At 43.8% G+C, this 21,245-nt stretch overlaps 1 protein-coding gene across 7 annotated transcripts in view; it reads left to right on the plus strand.

Moving 5' to 3' along the window:
• The first annotated feature begins 574 nt into the window (after positions 1 to 574).
• si:ch1073-358c10.1 (peptide methionine sulfoxide reductase MsrA 1) overlaps positions 575 to 21,245 on the plus strand; it is a 38,401-nt gene continuing 17,730 nt past the window's right edge. For 2 of the 7 annotated variants that reach the window (XR_005637363.1, XR_005637364.1), the window contains exons 1-4: positions 575 to 827; positions 8,410 to 8,478; positions 8,740 to 8,859; positions 13,394 to 13,498. Coding sequence is in view for 5 of the 7 variants with exons in the window: in XM_039785997.1 (XP_039641931.1) it covers positions 614 to 827; positions 8,410 to 8,478; positions 8,740 to 8,859; positions 13,394 to 13,498 (508 nt within the window). In the remaining 2 variants the exon portion in view is untranslated. Of the gene's footprint in view, positions 828 to 5,529; positions 5,836 to 5,877; positions 6,047 to 8,409; positions 8,479 to 8,739; positions 8,860 to 13,393; positions 13,499 to 21,245 lie in introns of those variants that run through there. The other 5 variants (XM_039785997.1, XM_039785995.1, XM_039785998.1 and 2 more) reach the window with 5 other exon arrangements.

Here is a 21,245-nt window from a genome sequence, read left to right on the forward strand (position 1 = left end):
AATATCAAGACATATACAGAATCACCAGAATAGTTTAATACAATCACTTATGGAATAGTTTTAAATGGTCAATGCAATTCAATCTCTCTTTCTATATGCTCTTAAAGAAACATTTGCTCAGTGTTGAGTGACAGCTATCATACACAGACAGATTATGCTGATTTGTTTTTTTTTTAACATTTGTGTAACACATGCTGGGCCATTTTGTAGGCTATTAACAGTGGACTCTTGAAGCTGTTATTCATCAGGCTTAATCCCACACACGCATTCCTTGATGTAAAATGAACCACAAAGGCAGACCTACTCATCCATACATCCATACTCCAACCTGATCTACCCAAAGCACCTCCCACCGAATGAGAGCTGATAATTGGCGTGAGCTAATTTGCATGCGGAACGTCGTCGCAATTTATTTAAATTTAATAACGTTCCCGCACACGTAGGCTTTTGTGCCAAAGTCATATTAACCCCTTGATTAGTTAATATGCAGTGCACGACGTTGCCCACGCACGATGAATATTCATATTGGTGGCGTTTTCGCCGCCGTCTCTCCACCCCTCCCTCTCCCTCTCTGCTCTCCCGTCCCGGCCGTAAAACGCAAAAGAGTGTCGCTATGCCTATGAGGCATCCCGGAAGACTCTGCCATTTTCACAGTTGTTCTAAAAAAACGGTGTTATTATCATTGACATCCATGTCACAAACACAAACCGTTTGGCTCCTTCTAGTTTCTGTGTCGCTCGCTGCTGCTGACTCAATGGCAGATAAGACCCAGCTGCCAACCAGAGACCGCGCTCTGAAAGGAAGAGAGGAGAAAATGGTCGTGACAGGTAAATAACACGCGGGGACAAGTTGTATCCAAAATGATGAAGTTGTTCAGAGCTGACACCTGGTAAACTGTTGAAGCGCTCACAACTGCTATTGTTCACTTGGTATTGATGTAAGACAGGTATTTGAATAAAATAGAAGTATGATAGACATAGCCTACCACAAACACACACACACACATACACAGTTATACACACACACACACACACACACACACACACACAGACACACACACAGAGACACACACACACACAAAAAGCCTACTGTAGGCACATTGCATATACTGTGGGCTACATACTTTCTGTGTGTGTATTATTGTATAAGTGTTCTGTATGGCTTCATGGCTTGAGGGTAAGGCTGGGCGATATGGAGAAAATCAAATATCACGATATTTTTGACCAAATAACTCGATATCGATACCACAACAATATTGTAGTGTTGACTATTGGTGCATTCGCAAAATATTTACACAATGAGAGTTTTGATAATTAATCATCAGTAATGACTAAGTGGGTAAAGGCAAATAATAGAACAGTTACAACAGTCCGGTAAGGTCAGAACATAACATCACTTTACTGTAATGCAGCCTTTAAAACCAGGAAAACACAACTTACCATATCACAATATTACAATAACCAAAATCTAAGACGATTTCTAGTCTCATATCACGATATCAATATAATATCGATATATTGCCCAGCCCTACTTGAGGGCATCTACTCCTGCTTTCTCTGCAAAGTGTATGTTAGAATTTGAGTCTGAGCTTGATATGGCTAATATTTTACCACAGCTTTTCACTTTTTTGTGTCTCCATTCTGCAGAAAGGGTCCAGGATGTCTGTTTAATGGTTTTAATTGGGAGTCCTTGAGAACATTTCCATTCTTTTTTTATTATTATGCAAATCAGATTGATATGATCCAGCCATTGTAGAACTTTAATCTATTTAGTTTTTAAACCACTCAGTTTTTTAGCAGACTGAAGCAGGTTCTCTTGCAGTATCTTCCTCAATTCTAACAAGATGGCCAGTCCCTGCTAAGGAAAAGCATCACCCCAGATGGATGTTGACCCCACAATACTTCACTGTGGGCATGGTGTTTTTTGAGGCATGGGCAGTATTGTGTTTGCACCACACATAGTGCCAAAAACCTCTATCTTGGTCTCATCTGGCCACAAAACCTTCCTCCCATTCCACATCTCAGCTCGGTCACTCTCATGCTTCTTGCTTTGATGTGTTTTTTTTCTTGAGTTATTGCTTCTCTGTAGTCGCCCTCCAAAAGGGCCAGGCCAGTTTTATGCAAAGCGCCTGATATGGTGCATCTTCACTCTGTCACTGAACTCTGGAGCTCCTTCAAATTGAGTGTTGGATTTTTGGTGGCTTTCCTCACAAGTCTCCTTCTTAGGCCGGTTACACACTGGATGTGTCGCGTGAGCATGTCAGCTGCGTGGCGTGTCCGTTTTTATTTCGGCTCCCATGTTAACAGGTTAGAGCTTACACACTGCCTGCGTGACACGCACGTCTCGAGCCGCGCCGAAAACGCGCCGAAAACGCGTGCATGCTAGAAATAGAACCAAAGCCTATTTTTCACGGATACGCAAGCGTGTTGGAAGTGTTTCCAGGCAAAATAGAATAGGAAAAGATTTTTATATGTCATTTAGACACGAATACATATTAATAAATGACATGTTGATGTTTGAAAGTCTTTAGGTTTTGATATAAATGCAGATATAAATAAAAAAAAAATCAATACATATCATACAGAACAAAATATTCTGTAGCCTATTTTGCCGTCAGTACTGCCGACGTTGTCTTTGCTGTAATCAAATCCGTATATATTTATGTTTAACATGGCATTTAATTTTATCAATGGGAAACCTACATGTGTCCAGACAAGGCTAGCAGCAGCAGCGCCGCGTCAGACACGTTTCTGGTGTGTAAAGACATAGAAAAATCCACGCAGCCGCCATGCAGCTGACACTCAACAGAAACGCCACGCTCACGCCACGCAGGCAGTGTGTAACCAGCCTTACTCGGATGCTGAGTTTTGAGGGACGACCTTGTCTGCATACTGCCTGGGTGTTATGATGCAGCTTCACAAACTTGGACATTATTTTCTAGCCATTTCCCAATTTGTGCATGTCTATTAGGCCTATTTTATTTCCAACTTTTTTTTAAGACTGCTCAATGGTCTTCATTTTCACACCTACTAATACTTTTGCAAGCCACTGTATGTCTGTTATCACAAAATACTTTTAGAAAAAGTTGAATAAGCCAAAAAAGTATAATATTTTTTTAAATTAACTTATCGATGTAGGTTTACAGTGCAGTATGTTGTACCATTTGTGAGGTCTTAGGACTCTTTATAAAGAGAAGTCAGTCTAAGCAACACATAGGGGCTGACTGCGGGACATCCGCCAGCACATATTTGGGTTAATATATTCTTTGTACTACTGTTGTCTTAAAATGTGAAAAAAGTCTATATTATTATCAGACTAGCACATACATTGTTGCGAGTCTCGGCAGAATGTTTTCACACAGTTTACTTCCCAGATATGTAGTGATTTCTTCCTTTGAGTTATGGCTATGGGAACCTAATCTAGCATACTTACCTACATACCTTTTTAAACCATGAATGCCCAAGGTACATTTGCTGCTATACTTCTTAGCCTGTTTGGTATTTGTGATGTGGACAGTAATGAAATCTGAAGAGGTATCAAAAGCCTGTTGGGATGTATGGTGGGATTGTGTTACATATAGTTTATGATTAAATCAAGGCTAAAACTAATCTGTATGGATCAACTTCTCAGCACTGTCTGAGACACATTTCTGCTCACAGGAAATATGATGTCTAACGTGAAGATTTTATTCCCATTTTCTTGGTTTCAGTGCATGTGAACATGTACACCTTCTTTTGCATCCTATTCATAATTGTATCCATTATTGTGATGTAGTATTGAATCATTTCCGCTTTTCACCTTTTCATTTAGCTTGTCCTCGTCCTATTTTGGGACAGAAGCGCTTGTCGGAGTATGTGACAAACACAAAACATGGTGCGATTTGAACCTGGCCCCCGACTTCACTTACTCAGACTGAGGCGTCCGAAAAGTGCATTGTGGGAGCTGGGTGTCAGTGCAAAAGAGGAAGCGGTGCCGTAGCGTCCAGGGGCCCATCTGGGCATTATGCGCATGAAGGCTCCGCCCCGTCGTAAGTTCCTGCTCCGTCTGTTGAAGCAGCTCGGAAACACCGCATGGCGGAAATCTGTTCCTCCCCTTTCACTGTGGGGGGGGCAGCTTAGGTGGGGACGGGGCTATTCTCGTGTGTGTGTGTGTGTGTGTGTGTATAATTTAGTGATTGCAAGCACTGTCTTCACATATGCCCTGTGCTGTCCCAGTCTTGTGTGTGTGTGTGTGTGAGAGAGTGCACACATTTGCCCTCTCTCTACGATGAAGATCACTAATTTTGAAAGTTGCTTGTACCCCTCCAGCCTCTTTAAAGAAGCTCCTTGTTCCTTGTTCAGACGTCCCGGTGTCCTGCGTTCCCTCGCTCGCTCCACTCTCTATAATGTACTCTGTGACCTTGGCGACAACGATCCAATGGCAGATTGCTACATGGTAGGGGCACAGTAGCTATTATTTTGAGTCGGTGCAGAATAGACTGCCAATATTTCTTCCAAACAGGATGGGGGAAGGTCAGCTGACCAAAATCAATCTCTGTTACATGCTTCACTATAACTCTTCAAAGCAGGTTCATGGCGAAGATATATTTCTGTCATTATTGCTCTGTTGTTTTCCCATCTCTGCTGTCTCCAGATGCCCTTGCTTTTTTGGCTTTTTTAATAAGCTCAGAGGGGAAGAGAAATATGTAAGAAAGCATGCAAATGAAGTATACAAACAGTAGATAAATGAGAGATTTGCTCATGGGCAACGCTGTGTCTTACTGATTAGGCTTGTTGCCTCAGCACAAGGACGTCCTGTGTTCTGACCCAACCTGAAATCTGGAGCTTGTAGCTTGTATTGTGTCTGTATGGGTTTTTCTTTTAGGAGCTCCGGTTTCCATACCACAGACAGTTAGGTGAATTGGAGAATGCATTATCTTGCATCTTGCCCAATGCATGCTGGGATTGACTCAAGCCCACTGTGCCACTGAAGAGTATAAGCGCTATAGAACATAACATTTGCTCTGGTATACAGTATCTGCAGAGGGAGAGTGTAAAGTTACATTTAGTTTTTAGTATGATATTCCCTTTACTATGTAGTTAAAAAAAAGAAAGAAAAAGATGCATTTATTAACTTGTGCTGTCCAGGTGGATGTCATCCCCTTATGTTCTTCATCAGTGTTTGAGTAAAGATAATTGTGCAGGCCCCTACAGGATGTTCCTCCATCTTGCTGGAAGGGGATAATGGAGCCAGTGCTATAGTAGGTACAGTAGTCTTCTCCATAGCAACTGTTTTCGTTGCTAGGAAACAGTATGTATGGAATGCATGGATGGCTTCAAAGTTGTACTCTTCAGTGTTCCCTCCTTGAGCAGAGGCAGCTTTCAATGTACGCAAGACTCTCATTACCGAGGCTGGTTGATTGTTTTTAGGCCACAGCAGCAGCCTTTTTTTTTTTTTTAACTTACCTCTTAGTGTTTTTAAAGATTGACCACCTCCCACCAGCCTTGCCTCTTTCCTCCCCTTTCCTCCCCTCCTTTGCCCCACTCTTCTCGCCCCTACCCATCCTCCCATACAGTCGAGGGTAGTTGGCACCACTATAAAGCTTCAGCCTCCTCCGACGACTCGTGCCTGACTCTCTGCCAACCTGTGTGAAGCTAGGAAGAGGAATAGTGAGAGGGAGGGAAGAGAGGGAGAGAGAGAGAGAGAGAGAGAGAGAGAGGGAAAGGATTTTTGGAAGGAAATAAACAGAGCAGCCTGGAATTCGACCTTTCCTTCACCAGTTTTGGCACCCAGGGATAGTACCTCTCCCAGGTCTCTGCATGAGGGGGCAGCAGCGCTTGGACTTCAGTTTTACGGGTGAGAAACACAGGACCACGGGTAGAATCGAAGGGTAACAAAGACTAAATACCATCCGAAACCATTCAAACTGGACGTTATTATCTGCTAAGCAACAGATAGATTGTTGTGCCCTTGACTGATGGTAACCATGATACAAGCAGAGTGGCAGGGTCCGATGTTTTGGTTCTGGTCCAGCCGCCTACAACCACCATGCTAAAAGCAACAAAAGGTGACCAAAGTACTCCGCTTCAGTCCTGCTGTACTGTATAGCCTGCACTGCGCTTTTCAGATATCCTCGAAAAACAAAGCCGCACAAAAGAAATTACGCCCATATCTCATCCAAGTTGAGAAAAAAATCCTTTTCATAAATCCTTTGCCCATATTCAGCCTGTTTTTCTTCTTTTGTAAACTCAGTCAGTCACCCTCCCTGCTTGTTTTTTTCTGTCGTCCTCTGTTCTTTCTTTCGCTGGTGTAGTGAGGCAGCGTAGTGAGGGTATTCAGCCAGTTCTTTCTCCGTGTTAGGTGGGGTAATTCTGGCAGAATGGGGTGTGGGCGCTGGGCTGGCAGGGGGGGGAACGCTGGGCTAGGCACAGTGTAATGAGCCAGCCTGGCACCACCTGGACCTCTGCCAATTGCTCCATGGGAGAAATACCCACAGCAGAGGTTGGTGTGCGAGTGATTGCCTGCTTGTGTTCGTGCAGGAGGGTGTGCACGTGTTTGTAAGAGGAAAGTGAGGGATGATGGGAAGGTGGTGTGAGGAAGAGAGTGTGAAGCGAGAGGGCAGGGGGCTCGGAGTTGGCTTCTCTGGACAGGGCTGTGTCGGCGTGTTCTTGGCTGTCTTAATTTTTACCTCCTCTTTTTTTATTTGTTTGCTTGTTTGTTTTCTCTGTGTTCTCTCTTGGATGAAGTGCTTGGTCTTTTCATATAGCGCCCAAAGGCTTGGTGGTCTGAAAGCCAAAATAATTCTTCACTGCCTCTCTGTTACCCTTATCTGTTGCTTCTCACTGGCTATTTACTCCTTGTATTGTTTTGGCAGGCAATCTCTCCTCCCACTCCTCCTCCTCTATCGCACACTTGTCTCTCTCTCACTCTCACATTTTCTCTCTCTGTCATTTGGCAACTTCAATACTTTTTATCTCTGTGACCAGAATATGCAAGAGCGTGAGAGTGAGCAGAGGATGGAGACTAAACAAATTCACAGAAGAAGGATGAAGATTTCCTCTGTCCGCCTACCACCTTAAGTCACCCCTGTGGACTGAGAATATTTAGCCAGTACGCTGACACAGATATACTTTGATTGCAGTCGACTGCGCCCGTGAACATGACCTGGCAGTGCCAAACAACCTGCTGCTAAAATACAGAACAGTTGCACAACAGGAGGACAGGAAGGGACTGCCTGAAGGCAGCCCAGGCCTCTGTGACATTTTAGGAGTCTTTTATGCTTCTGCAATCTGTTACTGCACAGAAAAACCAAACAACTTTGTCTAATATCAAAAAGTGCCCTTAAGGTGGCTCAACAAGACAGGTGTTATCAGATCATGTGCTGTGGTGCTTTTTGTCTTCTTCAAAACACGTGCTAATCTTTAAGGCCCAGACACGGCACCGTTTCTTTTCAATGCCTCTGTACAAGCTGGCTTTACATTCTGCAATAAACTGCAGGTAACTGGTGTTTGGCCTGATGTCACAGTTGGAGATGATCCCGGGCCTATCTAGGAAATGAACTGTTATGGCTCTATCAGATTAGAGATTGATTGTATTCAGGTCAATGTCACACATCACATTTCTGAGCGGCCAGAGAGCAATCGCACATTGAACTTAGAGCAAGTGTCCATTATTGGTATGTGCCTAAGCTCTTGGTGTAGCCTGTTTATCTGTAGACTAATATTAGTGGTTGCAGTACAAACCAGCCTTGCTTAGTGGAGATTTGCACGCTAAATCACCTCAGTCTTCTTAAACCCTAATCCTCCTCACACATCTGTGGACTACACACACACACACACACACACACACACACACACACACACACACACACACACACACACACTTCCTTTTTAGCGCTCTAATTCCATGCAGCACAGTTGGCAGTAAAGTGCCACCCCCCTGCCACCTCTCAGCACTCCAGTTTGTTTTACTTATCGGGTATTTTTAACATGGCGAAGATTAGGACAGCATTGGGTCTAGTTGCGAGGTCCTCCCCTGCTCGTGAGGTTATACAGGCGCGTGCCGTGGAAGTGTCGCCATTGATTCACTTTGTGAATACCCAATGGTGCCAAGCCAAGCACTTTAATACACATACATAGTTGAGTAAGAGAGAAATCAGGAAATAACTGTGTTATAGTGTTTAATTGTGAGGTATTGAGGAGAGGACAGGAGGGATAGACTGGTGGGCAAAGCCATGTAATCTCTTAAATGTCTTCCAGCACAGAAGCCTCCGGCTCTAATCTGCTGGCCTGGGTTAGCCTATAATGAAGTGCAGACCTATAAGGCCTAGTTGAGGCCGCTAATGGGCCTCCTTACACACATACTGTAATTTGTGCTGTTGAAGCGCTGTTATGATTTGATTTCACACTTGCACACTGTTTCGTTTTACAGACAAGCATGCAGTCAATGGGAATCCCACTGTTGAGCCTTTTCCAGAAGGCATGGAGACCATCATGTTTGGTGAGACCGCACAATCACACATTCTTGTAATCAAAATGAACCCAATATTGAATCCTCTGTTACCATTTGTTATGTGTGGTTATTGACACATTTTGATAAAATGTGTGGATGGTATGGTAGCACAGAAGCACTAATACTGTGTGTGTGTGTGTGTGTGTGTGTGTGTGTGTGTGTGTGTGTGTGTGTGTGTGTGTGTGTGTGTGTGTGTGTGTGTGTGTGTGTGTGTGTGTGTGTTTGCTTGCATGCTGTCTTTATGGCCAGGTTTAGGCTGTTTCTGGGGACCTGAGAGACTTTTCTGGCGGCTTCCAGGAGTCTTCTCCACACAGGTGGGCTACGCCGGTGGCTTTACACCCAACCCCACTTACCACGAGGTCTGCTCAGGTAATACACTCGACACCTCATGTGCATTTGCACATTTTCCCATATGCATTCCCTCAACACTTTGATTTTGTTACCTGAGCGTGCTCTCTCCCTGGGAAAAGGTGGAGTGGGTTGGCAGGACATTTCTCTGTGAAATCAGTCGGGGTTCAAGAGACCAAGAAATGAAGAGGGAAAAGAAAAAGATACAGAATCGGAAAGGGTGTTGAAAGTACAGCGCACTCATCCTCTCGCCGCCTTCCCTTCATCTGCAGTCAACTACTCAGAATGCACTGCTCCAGATGGGCTGCACCCCCCATCCCCACCCCCCCATGACCTACTTGTAAGGATTGGGCTCTGTACTGTGCTGTACTGCGGCGTTTTTTGCCAACAGAGGTTAGTCTGTATGAAGCGCCATAAACGGGCTTCTTTTCATGAGACTGTGATTTGGCGAACATGATGTTGGAGATACAAACTTGAGTTCTGTGTATTCGATATCAAAGCCCTTGAAAATGTTTGGCTACCTGTCTACGTACGGATTTGTTTCTTTCCGTTTTCCTCCTTTTGTGTGTAGATTCATGTAGGGAGTTGATATATAATTCAAATGAAGATGTCTAGCTCTCTGTTATTCTGTGTGCCTCTGTTGCGTTTTAGGAGTCGTGAGCTGTTAGTTTGGGGCTCCTTCATTTCCGAGGGCACATCATTAGAGGCAGGGATAGTGTCTAGGTACAGGCGCAGCATGGGGGACATGGAGAGGAGGGGAAAGACACTTTGGGCTTGGCTGGCAGACTTTCTGAGCAGAACCCTTCAAGGGATTGTACGTTATCTTTCTGCCTCTCCAAGTCTCTCATTCTGTCAGCTTCCCAGCAACAGGATGGTCAGCTATGGGAGGAGGATGGAGACAGATGACAGAAAAAAAGAGTGCTGCAGCAAGTCAGAAAACGGGTAAAATAAACTTTTGAGGGAAAAGAAAATTTGAGGAAAAAAAAGTGTGAGAGAGAATGGTTGCTTGTCCATCGGCTGAGAGAGTGCAGGCGTCGCTCCAGTGGCCATGACGGAGCAGAACACTGCGACGGCATGAGACCAAGGAGCTGTCAACACAGCCAGGGCAGGACAGACAGCTGGATGGACGGACAGATGGACAGAAAGAAGGGGCTGATGGAACTGTCAGCAGAGCCAAGGAAGGATGGAAGGACAGGCAGATAGATAGGTGGCTGGTCTGACAGACAGAAATGGGAGAGGTTGAGGTGTGTCAAATTTGTCTTGTGAGGACAGGCCACGCAGACAGCTGACAGATGGATAGAATGAGATGTTATTACCAATCAGCATATTTTATTTCGACTAATTCACAGTACAGTCCATTTTGCAGTGTGTTTACAATACATAATCAAGAGTTGATGCTGGAACCTTTTGTGCTTTAGCTCTACAGTGTTGCATGGGGTAAAATCCAACTATCTTCTTACCTAAGTGACCAAATAGTTTGCTGAGGTTGTCAGCGTCTTCCAAAACAACCCTTACGATGATCCCTCCAAAAAGGATTCATCTCTGCCAAAGCGCTGCCAAGGTTTAGGCAACTGAAACTATTGGTTGAGGTTAGGGAAATATTGTGGTCATAGTTAAATTAAACCAGTGTTGCCTGTTGGCACGGGACTAGGCGTGAACTTCTTTGTCAATGTCACCTGTTTTGTTGACCCAACAGACGGTATAACAACACCATGCTACTTCTTTCTTTCTGACTTAGAGAAGACAGTGAGTACTCTCACAACCACAAGAGGAGGCTTGTAAGGAAAACTTCAACATAGGTATTTTTAAATGTTAGAACAAGCGGCCAATGCTGTTTTTTTTTTTTTTTTTTGCTGAGGACATTCTCTTCATGTAGTCAAGTTTTGCTGTATCCAACAGCAGAGGACAATTGAACAAAAAAGGGCAACAGGATGTCCTGGTGATTTGGGACGCCATTCTCACCTAGAAGGCTGTTCACCCTGCTGAAGTGTCCTTCAGCAAAACATTAAATCTCTAGCAGCTTTAGTGGCATCACTTCTCAGCCTTTTACCCCCTTCAGATGGGACAAGTATGGAAAATCATGGTGCATATTCATGTTGTTTTTCTAACAGGTCTTGACAGCTAGTTATGCATCATTTTCCTTTTTTGTACTGCTTCTGTTTTCTACCATTATTGTTGACTTTCCTGCACCATGACTGCTAGGCTACAACCTAACTCACTGCTCGCTGTAACCACAGAAAAAAAATGCATATGGTGAGAGTTAGTGTATTGTGAAGGCTGTCCCAGCCAACCTCCAGTAGAAAATTGGTTGACAGCTCACCTGGGCCTTTGACTATAAACTGGCACATGCCCTTCATCTTGCCTCTCACTTCCTACAGCTGATGTCCACCCTGCAGCCTCCTCTTTTGTTCACATTCAACACCTCTAGAGCACACGTGCCACACATCCATGCATTGCCTTCATGGCTGAAGTCTCTGACTTTGACTCTGTATTGCTTATTTGTGTTGACCTTAGTTTTAATACATTCCATTTGTTTTCAAATACGTATGGACTCCCTTCTTGGCAGATTCTTTGAGCCCGTTTGTGACATTATGTACAGTACAGGCCAAAAGTTTGGACACACCTTCTCATTCAATGCGTTTCTTTATTTTCATGACTATTTACATTGTAGATTCTCACTGAAGGCATCAAAACTATGAATGAACACATGTGGAATTATGTACTTAACAAAAAAGTGTGAAATAACTGAAAACATGTCTTATATTTTAGATTCCTCAAAGTAGCCACCCCTTTGCTTTTTTTGATAGCGCTGCAAACCCTTGGTGTTCTCTCAATGAGCTTCGAGTTAGTCACCTGAAATGGTTTTCACTTCACAGGTGTGCCTTGTCAGGGTTAATTAGTGGAATTTTTTCCCTTATTAATAAAAAAGCAAAGGGTGGCTACTTTGAAGAATCTAAAATATAAGACATGTTTTCAGTTATTTCACACTTTTTTGTTAAGTACATTATTCCATATATGTTCATTCATAGTTTTGATGCCTTCAGTGAGAATCTATAATGTAAAAAGTCATGAAAATAAAAGGAAACGCATTGAATGAGAAGGTGTGTCCAAACTTTTGGCCTGTACTGTACATAGTAAAGAAGGCACACACATGTTGATAACATGTCCTTATTATACTGTATTTTGGCATTTTATAATTAAAACAAGGTGAAGGGCTCCAGCAAACACTGACTATTCGTTGTCAGAGACTAATGACAGACTGCTATTATCCAGTGAAAGGTGTGTCCGTTCTTAAATTTACAACTGTTTAAACAGGTGAAGTCTTCCATGTTCATTTGGCATGAAATGATGCTTTTGGCATGCCAAGTGTCATTCAGAGACAGTAAGTGGGTCTCAGGCCAGATGCATGAATTTGGCAGCCATTGTCTCCTATTGTCTGCAATGCACTTGATGCGTGTGTGCATGTGTGCGTGTGTGCGTTTGCATGTGTCCTTGAGAGACGTTAATGGCTATTATTGATACAATACTAAGCTAACACCTCTGTATTTACATCCAGCAAAGGTATATGTTTGCATTGAGAGGTGTGTGTGTGTGTGTGTGTGTGTGTGTGTGTGTGTGTGTGTGTGTGTGTGTGTGTGTGTGTGTGTGTGTGTGTGTGTGTGTGTGTGTGTGTGTGTGTGTGTGTGTGTGTGTGTGTGTGTCTGTCTGTGTGTCTGTGTGCACATGCACCTGCATGTGAGACCTAAAGCCTCCACCAGTTTGAGAATGCCTGCAGGCAGCTTGTTGAAGCTTTGGGGTCCTGGCAGCTACAGACAAGAGCCAGTGTCTGTGTGCTTTTGGCAACTTTCACCGTAAACCTTAAACTTTACTGTATACCTTCTCTAGCTCTATCTGCACCTCTCTTTATCACTCTCTTTCTCTATCATTGTGCCATAAGTGTGGATTTATCCTGAATGTCTTCTACCCGTGGCACATGCAGTCAGTGACACCTACACCGAACACACAATGCTATACATAATCTGTCCTTAGCAATTTTCAACGGGCAATTTTTCCAGTTTGAGAAGAAATGACTTGGGTGTTACTCAATGGTTGTGTCCAACATTTTGCAGCATTTAGGGGGAAAGAGTAGAATGAGGAGGACGGGGGAGCAATGAGCGTAAATGTCATACAACTTGATTTTTAATAGGGCTGCATGATATGAGGGGAAAAAAAACTTTTATTATTTTGACTGATATGTTTCACGATGTTGGAGGGAATGATTATTTCTGTATCATTCTTATTTTCATTGAAAAATATTAAAATAAAATAAAAATCATAAAAAAGTGTGATGCAGTGTACCAAACAAACATTTTTTTTCTTTACTCTGTAGGATACAATTTGTAGGCTGGGATGTCTCTGCAGCACCACAATACTTAATTCAGAATGGTTTGACACATATTTTGCGCTCCCGCCTGCGATTTGGATATTGCACTAGTCCACATTGCAATTTCGATAAAATTGCGATTAATTGTAGACCCCTAATTTTGAATAATGCAAGTTTGTGATTCTTCTTTAGGTCTGACCGGTCACACCGAGGTGGTGAGGGTGGTCTTCTCCCCGAAAGACGTCAGCCTTGAGGAACTGTTGAAGCGCTTTTGGGAAAGCCACAATCCTACACAAGGTAGCAACATGCACACGTACACACAAACCCAAAAGTCGCCCACAAATAAGAACCGTCCCGAGGGTCACAGGGTGTATTAGAGCAGAAGGATGATGCCCAGACGTTGGATGGGGGGAGGTCTCTTGGGTGCAAGTCAATGCCAGACAGTGTTAATGTGTCGGAGATCCAGCCATCCATGGAGAGCAAACCAGTGTGGTGCATGTTCCAAGCCCTAACTGCAGAATAGCCCTCTGTGTTGGAACATGTGCATGGCATGTACTTAAGCCAATGTAAAACCAGCCTTTTGTCATTTACTTCACATAAGGGCTTCTGACTGATGCAATGATTATGCTATATTTGGTCTTTTCTGGTTTGAGTAATGTTGATGATTTTAAATTTTAAATTTTATTGTGCATAGTGCGTTTAATTGGCAGGTTTTAATCCATTGACAGCAATTCTAAAGTTGTTAATCAAGGGAAACTGGTGAGGCTTTGCTGTGATGGTGTAACATTTACCCAAAATGATTCAACGGAGTTATTAGCAATTACTTTTTGGCTGAGGTTGGGTTCCATATTCCTTCTCTACACACTCTGTACAGCGTGCCGAATATGTTTATCTTCATAGGATCCTGGTCTCCTCACCTCTCCTCTTTAATGACATTCGTCTCTCTTCAGTCCCCCCTCCCCACCAGCAGCGACAAGAACCCCATCCCCCATAACCCATCTCTTCATCTCTTCGAGTCTCTTGTTTTCTCTGCTCACTGAAGGAGGTGATGTAAGAACATTAATGTGTGTGTGTGTGTGTGTGTGTGTGTGTGTGTGTGTGTGTGTGTGTGTGTGTGTGTGTGTGTGTGTGTGTGTGTGTGTGTGTGTGTGTGTGTGTACTGTGTGTGTGTGTACTCTGCTCACTCATTGAATGTAGGGAGGAGCATGACAAGTTGGAGAAGAGATGGATCAAAGATTCATAGGCCCAACCTTCAGCCTTAGGCTTGCTCACTCACACACTCAGTGACGTTGCCCACATCAGTTCTGTCATCTCTTTTGCATCTGTCATGGTTGTTTTCTCATACACCGTGTGACCTAAATACACGTTTGTGCACAAAAAGCTGACAGATCAGCTCTATGTTTTCATAGGTTCTTCACATTCTTGACAAGATAAGAGGCAGGGGCGCAAGTAACTATTAAGGTTCATCCAAGAACCACATCATCCCGATCTGAGGAGATTCTCCTGTTCACTGTAGCCAAGGGCAGAGACACGTCTTACTACTGACCCAGGCAGAGTCGAGCCGACACGCCACGGGCCGAAGGCAGTGAGGCCAGAAGAGTAGTGATGCATTTCCCCTGACTCACTGCCTTGTCTCATCTCATGTTTTATTAATAGCATGCAGCTTATTGACTATGAACTCTGCTAGTTTCTCTTTTTTTGTTACAGTTGAGACCAGGCGACATATTCCGAAATAACACAAACTCAAATACACTTTCTTTTATGGGAGTGTTACTTCTTGTGCGTGACTTAAATGCGAATCCATCCCGCTTCTCTCTTCTCTGATTCTGTGTTCACGTGTACCAGAAATTCCTCTGATTTGACAAATGTGGCGTGGAGTGGTGGAAAGGGGCCCGCTGGCTGTGCCTTCACGCATGCTTAAGCTCCAATTTATTCTGTCCACCTTAGAGCCGGGCTTAAAAGAGAATGGAGAAATTAAAGAAGTTCGCTCTTTTCACTTTCAACTGCACATATTCACTAGAGATCATCATATATGGAGACGAGCCCAGGAACATTATGAATTCTGTTTTCTCCTGACACGATCAACACAGAGCCTAGCCCGGTTTATATACACACTGTTCACATGCATATTCAGTTGCATGCAATACTTCCTTTTAATGCGTGTGTGTGTGTGTGTGTGTGTGTGTGTGTGTGTGTGTGTGTGTGTGTGTGTGTGTGTGTGTGTGTGTGTTGTGTGTTGAGATCTGTGCCTTTCTGCTTTGCCTCAGTTCAAAAGGGTTTAGTCCCGACAACGTGATGTCGGGCTGCGCCAGCTCCACCAATCGTAGCCTGGATAGCAACATTAGCAGCCAATCAGAAACTCCCAGCAGCCTTTGCTGTATGCCCTCTTTCCATATTCAGCAACACTAGTCTCAATCTGCTGGCTTCCCTGGGATGTTGCATAAAGACCCCCCCACCCACCCCCCCATTTAACTTGCTCTTATATTCTAAGTTTCTTATGTCTGCAACTCTTCAGCAACATACCTTCACACTTGTGCGAAGGAACACTTGTGTGCGTGGAAACACTCGAGCATGAGTAAACTCTCAACAGTCAAAGTGACATCTGAATGTCAGAGGGCAATAGCAGCTCTGTTTTATCGTGGGGGGTTGAAAACATGATTTGATGTATTTAGAATGATCACTAGTGAGATGCAAACACATCTTGCTGTTCTTTCACACACTGCAGATCAATTGTGCACACATTTCCATACAGGACCATACTGTTCACTTCACATTATGCACAAGTGGTCATTATGCCCACTCGTAGACAGCTTTTACTCCATTTGTGCGTACATGCGAATAGGCAGAACACACACACACACACACACACACACACATACACACACGTGCATGCCGAGGGTGCACACAGCTGCACCAATGGCATGTCAGTTGGTGTATTGGATACTTCCTTGTTACAGAACATAGGCCCCATTTCGCTCCCTGTATCCCTCGTACCCTCAGCTCCCAGTGGAGGATAGACGCATCTTATCTGGCCACTTCTTTACCCTGTCAACCTGTCACCTCCTCCCTTTCCTTTACTCTACTGCTACTCCCATGGTTGCCCTACCACCCTTTTTTGCTCCTTAACCTATTCAAACATAAGGTCACCTCCCTTCCTCCTCTCCCTGTGATTTCTTATGCCTCTTTTCTCCTCCACTTTTCAGTTTCTTCCCCCATCCATTTTCCACATTCTCTCCCAGTTTTCCAGTCTCCTCTCCCCCTCACCCATCTCACCTGCACCCCCCACCCCCACCCCTGTCCTCTTTGCAGCAAGCAGAGCGGAGGGGCGAGCAAACGGCCTGGAGCCCGTCAGCACATCCGCAGAGCAGCGCAGTGAGTCGACCGCTCCCCAAGGCCATCCGCTCATCACACAAACAGACTTGCATCCACTCACTCCACTTTTAACTCTCTCCTCCCAGCTCCTCATGCCCCCCTTCCCCATTCTCCCATCTCTTCCTTTGCCCCCTTCCCCCCCTTCCCGCCCCCCGTCCTCCGCCACCCTTCTTCTTAACAACCGAGGCTTTTCCCCTCCTCTTTGTTTCCTCCTCATCTCTTTTCCTCTCCTTTCCTTCCTCTTGCCTCGTTCCCTCCATTCTCTCTATTTTTTGAGGCCATGCAGTATTTATGGTGTGGGCTGTTGATGCTGCGTCAGTGAACAGCGATAGACACAAAAACACAAATGCACAGCTAAGATGGCCGTGGCGGCTGTCCTCATTTGATAACGCCTGCACGTACATGCACGCTCACCCTTGTAGGTAGACGGTGGAGTCACACGGCAGAAAAGAGATATATTACAGGTCTTTTAAATAAGCAAGCCAAATTAAAAAAACAGTGATGGTGCCCAGTTTTATCCATTTGAGCTTTTTATGTTTTTTAAATTTTTTTGTAAGCTGCGTTGTGTAGTTTCTGCATAGGGTTTATAGCCTGTCTTTAGCTAAAAAAAATAGCTTATCACATATACACCAGCATGGATATGGTCAGGTCACAAAATAGACATAAATCAAGCTGTCTTCCATCTGCCGAGTCACGCTAGTGGCAGTTACTTTCTGACAATTAAAATGAGCATGAATATTCCCTTATATAATATGTTCACCCCAGCTGGCTGTGACACACGCCAATTCCCTGTTGGGGTACCCCCATGTCCCCCTTGTGTCACCACATCCCTCAATTTGGGGATGCCCCAGCCATCTAAAGCCAAACCCCACAGGAGGTGGCCTTGACCCCTGACCCCTGACCTGTGACCTCTGCCACCCCCACACTTCTAACCCAACCCCTTCCCTGTCCACTGGTTGGCTGAGAAATGCGTTCTCATTAGCACGTGTCAGTTATTACACCCTCACACACACTGACAGTCCTAATTTATGGAGATTGCGGCACGTGTGTGTGATTGTGCATGCTGTGGGGGTTGAGTTATGTGTTTCCGTTTGATTATGTTATACGTTTTATAACCTAAGTATATTTCTATAAGACTGTTTAGTTTTGTTAGACAAAATTCCTGCATTTTTTGTGCACTTGTTCACCTTGCATGGAAAAAAATACTCTCCCAGATAAGAAAGTAAAACGGTGAAAAACGAAAACAGTGGGGGTAGTGATAAGGAAGAAAGAGCACAACAAAAAGAAAGATGTTACAACTTAAAAAAACAAGAAAACATCAGATCCCACCCTGAGCTGTAATTGTTGATCAGAGACAGAGACCTCAGCATCAGTGTTTTGCTTAATAATGACTAACACCAAATAACACAAACTCAGAAATACACACAGAGCCTACACATTTTCAGTGTTAATTTCAGGCTGTCAAAATTGTCATTTGAGTGTTGGAAAATTGAGTCGACATCACACAAAATCATATGTGTAACTGTAATTAAAAGATTTTTTGCTCTGAAATAAGATGTGCGACATTTAAAAAAACTGTACTGTCTTACAAATGCATTGCCTACAGGGAAATGGATAATAGTCATAACATTTCAGTTTACTTAATTTTTAAATTGTTAAATGATAGATGGATACAAATTGATCCCAAAACTGTGTGTTAGTTGTGGGAGTGACAGAAGGTTATTATAGAAATGTTCGCCATATATTTGCAGAATTTGCTGAAACTGCTGACCTGAACACTATATCTTTTTTTGTCATGGCCAAACTTTAACATACAATATCACAGATTTAAATGCAGGAAATTCAACTTGTGATCTCATCTGGACTGATTTGAGTACAACAGTAGAAAAAGCTCTACTTGTTAGATTTAAAAATAAACCGCGTAAGGGCCAGAGTCACAGTGCTCTGACAACATGCCCAGAACCGTGAAGTGATCATGTTAGAGAGTACTGCTCCAGTAGTGAGAATAAAATGGAAGCTAAGAAGAGCTATATAACAGATTTTTGAAATGCATATATAGTTACAGATTATAGATAGTTACTGCAGTAATCTACATGATGTGCATGTGCACCTTAAATACACACACACACACACACACACACACACACACGCACACACACACACACACGATACTATTGCCAAGGCACACACAGTTCTGCTGTTGGTCAAAGGTTGCCTCTGTAGGTTAGTGTCGCAATCTGACAGCCAGCAGCACACTGCTTTCTGTTTTGCTCTGTATGTTTGCATATGTCACATATTTACTCCCCTTAGTATAGATGGTGTGTGTGTGTGTGTGTGTGTGTGTGTGTGTGTGTGTGTGTGTGTGTGTGTGCAGGCGAGTGTACATGTGTGTCCACTGGGGATGCTCTCACCATCCCAACTCCGTACTCTGCCTCTGTTTCTCTCGCGTCAGGAGCGGCTTACATAATAACAGGGCAAAAATAGCAGCTGAGAGTGGAGAGGAGGAGAGGGCTCTGCTGGCACGCACACAGTCGTAACGGGACCGCGGGGCACGGCACAACCCTGAGTACTATCTCTCTCTGTCTCTCTCTCACATACACACACACACACACACACACACACACACACACACACACACACACACACACACACACACACACACAGGGATGTATAAAATAAAAATAAGTATAATGCCCTATAACTCATTATACTTCTTTTTTATTTTGTGATGTACTTTTATGACAAAATAGTAGGACTAACGATTGTTGGTCAGACTCCATCAGTGTGAAAAACACCAAATATCCTCACTGATTTTCCAGCTTGGGCGCAGGGCAGTGTCAGGGTTCTCTCTCTCAACCTGAAGAGGGTGAATAAGTATTACATTGTGTGACAGTGTAGGGAAATGCAGGTATGGTAGGCATAAAGAGGTAAATTAAGAAGAAAAAAACAAACCACATCAGATTGTTCATTAGTGTTCACTCTGCTGCAGTCTAATTGGTAAGCACTGCCAAATGCGATAATTCCGAATTCACTTTGAATGTTTTTCCTCCACGCTCAGAAGGATGCAAAAAATTGGCAATTATGCAAAAACATTTTGAACAATGGCGGACACTGACAATATAGCTTGACTGGTGAAATGTTTATTCTTTCGTCTCCGTGATTAAATGGTTGGGGTTTTTGCATCATTTGCAATCTTTCTTTTTGTTTGACATCCATTTGAATGCTCCTGAGATACAGAGAGGGAGCTGAAAGAGACATATGGAAAGCTGCAACGGTACATAAAGAGGTCAAGAGGTGAGGCTAATCTCAGCTATTACAGTGGTTAATGGATGAAGGATCGTCGTGTAAAAAGACGCTAAGGGAGAATAAGCCGGGGTCAGGCCACTGGTTCTATAGAGGGGCGTTGCATGCCTTGGTACAGTGCTCTCACTCGTATGCCGGCCTGTAATTTCTACCTCTGTTTCTTCATCTTCACCTCCCTCCTTACCAGTTCTTCTCCAGCTTCCCTTTTAATCTGATTAATGTACCTTCTTGCTGTTTCTCCTTTTTTTAGCCTGCAACTTAAAATCACAAGCCTGGCTGTGCTTTGTGCATCCCCAGCCCTTCTTTCACTATCCCTCTACCACACGTATGCACACAAGATATATGTACTTGTGGTTACAAAGAAAAGGCAATGGAAGGTGGAGGGAAATGAATGTGGGAGGGATAAGGCAAGAGCCAAAGACAAAAGGCTGAATGAGCACAATTTGCAGAAGGAAGGAGTGAAGGTGAAGTTGGCAATGGGAGAAATGGCAGGCTTCTATCCTCAACAGCCAGCAGGGACAAACTGAGCGGTGCCTTTTTTCTTTTCTTTTTTTTGTGTGCAAGGGAAAACACTGGAAGAGATATTTTACAGTTGCAAGAAATCTCAGCAGGTTTAATCACAGCAAGCCCAAAAGTGTATGCATGGACATTTGTGTACGCAGGTTTGTGCATGAATGTCTGTTGGAGAGAGCAGCTAATCCCCCCACCACCCTTCCATTTTGTCTGATTTTGGCTTTTGTGTTGAAGAGGCTACTTTTAAATTTTGTTATTTAGGGGGGGTATATTAATTAATATTTTTGGCTTTGTGGGCGTAGGTCACTGACCCTGAGAGGCTATGTGTGTGTGTGATCCGTAGCCCCTCCCCTTCTGTCCACCCCCCATTACCCTCTGCTTTCAGAGGCAAGGCTCTCATGCATAATGCAGAGAGAACAGGGAGGCTCTCATTAATAATTACTGCCGCCTTTGATGGATGGAGAAAATAACGAAGGGGGCTGTTAAAAATGGAGAGAGCAAGAGGGAGATGGCGGAGGCAGGAGGGGGGGAATCAGAGTTTTTTGGCTGGTATTTGTTGCCGTTGTAGTTCTTTGAGGACTGAATGCTTTTGGGAATGCATTTGGACTTAGTATAGTCAAATCCTAGGCTGATGTTTTGGATGGTGTTAATTTTTTGATTAGGGAGTAACTCCTCGTCTGATGCGTTCGAAGCAGCTACTACTACTCAAGGGTGTTTGTCTCTTGACCTTTCTTTGACATTCCATACATCATTAACTATTTCTTTGTGATGAAAAGCCTTTGTCGTCTTTACTTTGTTATATGAGATATTAAATGTCTACCTTTCCTGCTAGGTAGATATTATATTCCTTGTTCTG

The sequence above is a fragment of the Perca fluviatilis genome, chromosome 20 (assembly GCF_010015445.1).
Source record: "Perca fluviatilis chromosome 20, GENO_Pfluv_1.0, whole genome shotgun sequence".
Lineage (NCBI taxonomy): Eukaryota > Metazoa > Chordata > Actinopteri > Perciformes > Percidae > Perca > Perca fluviatilis.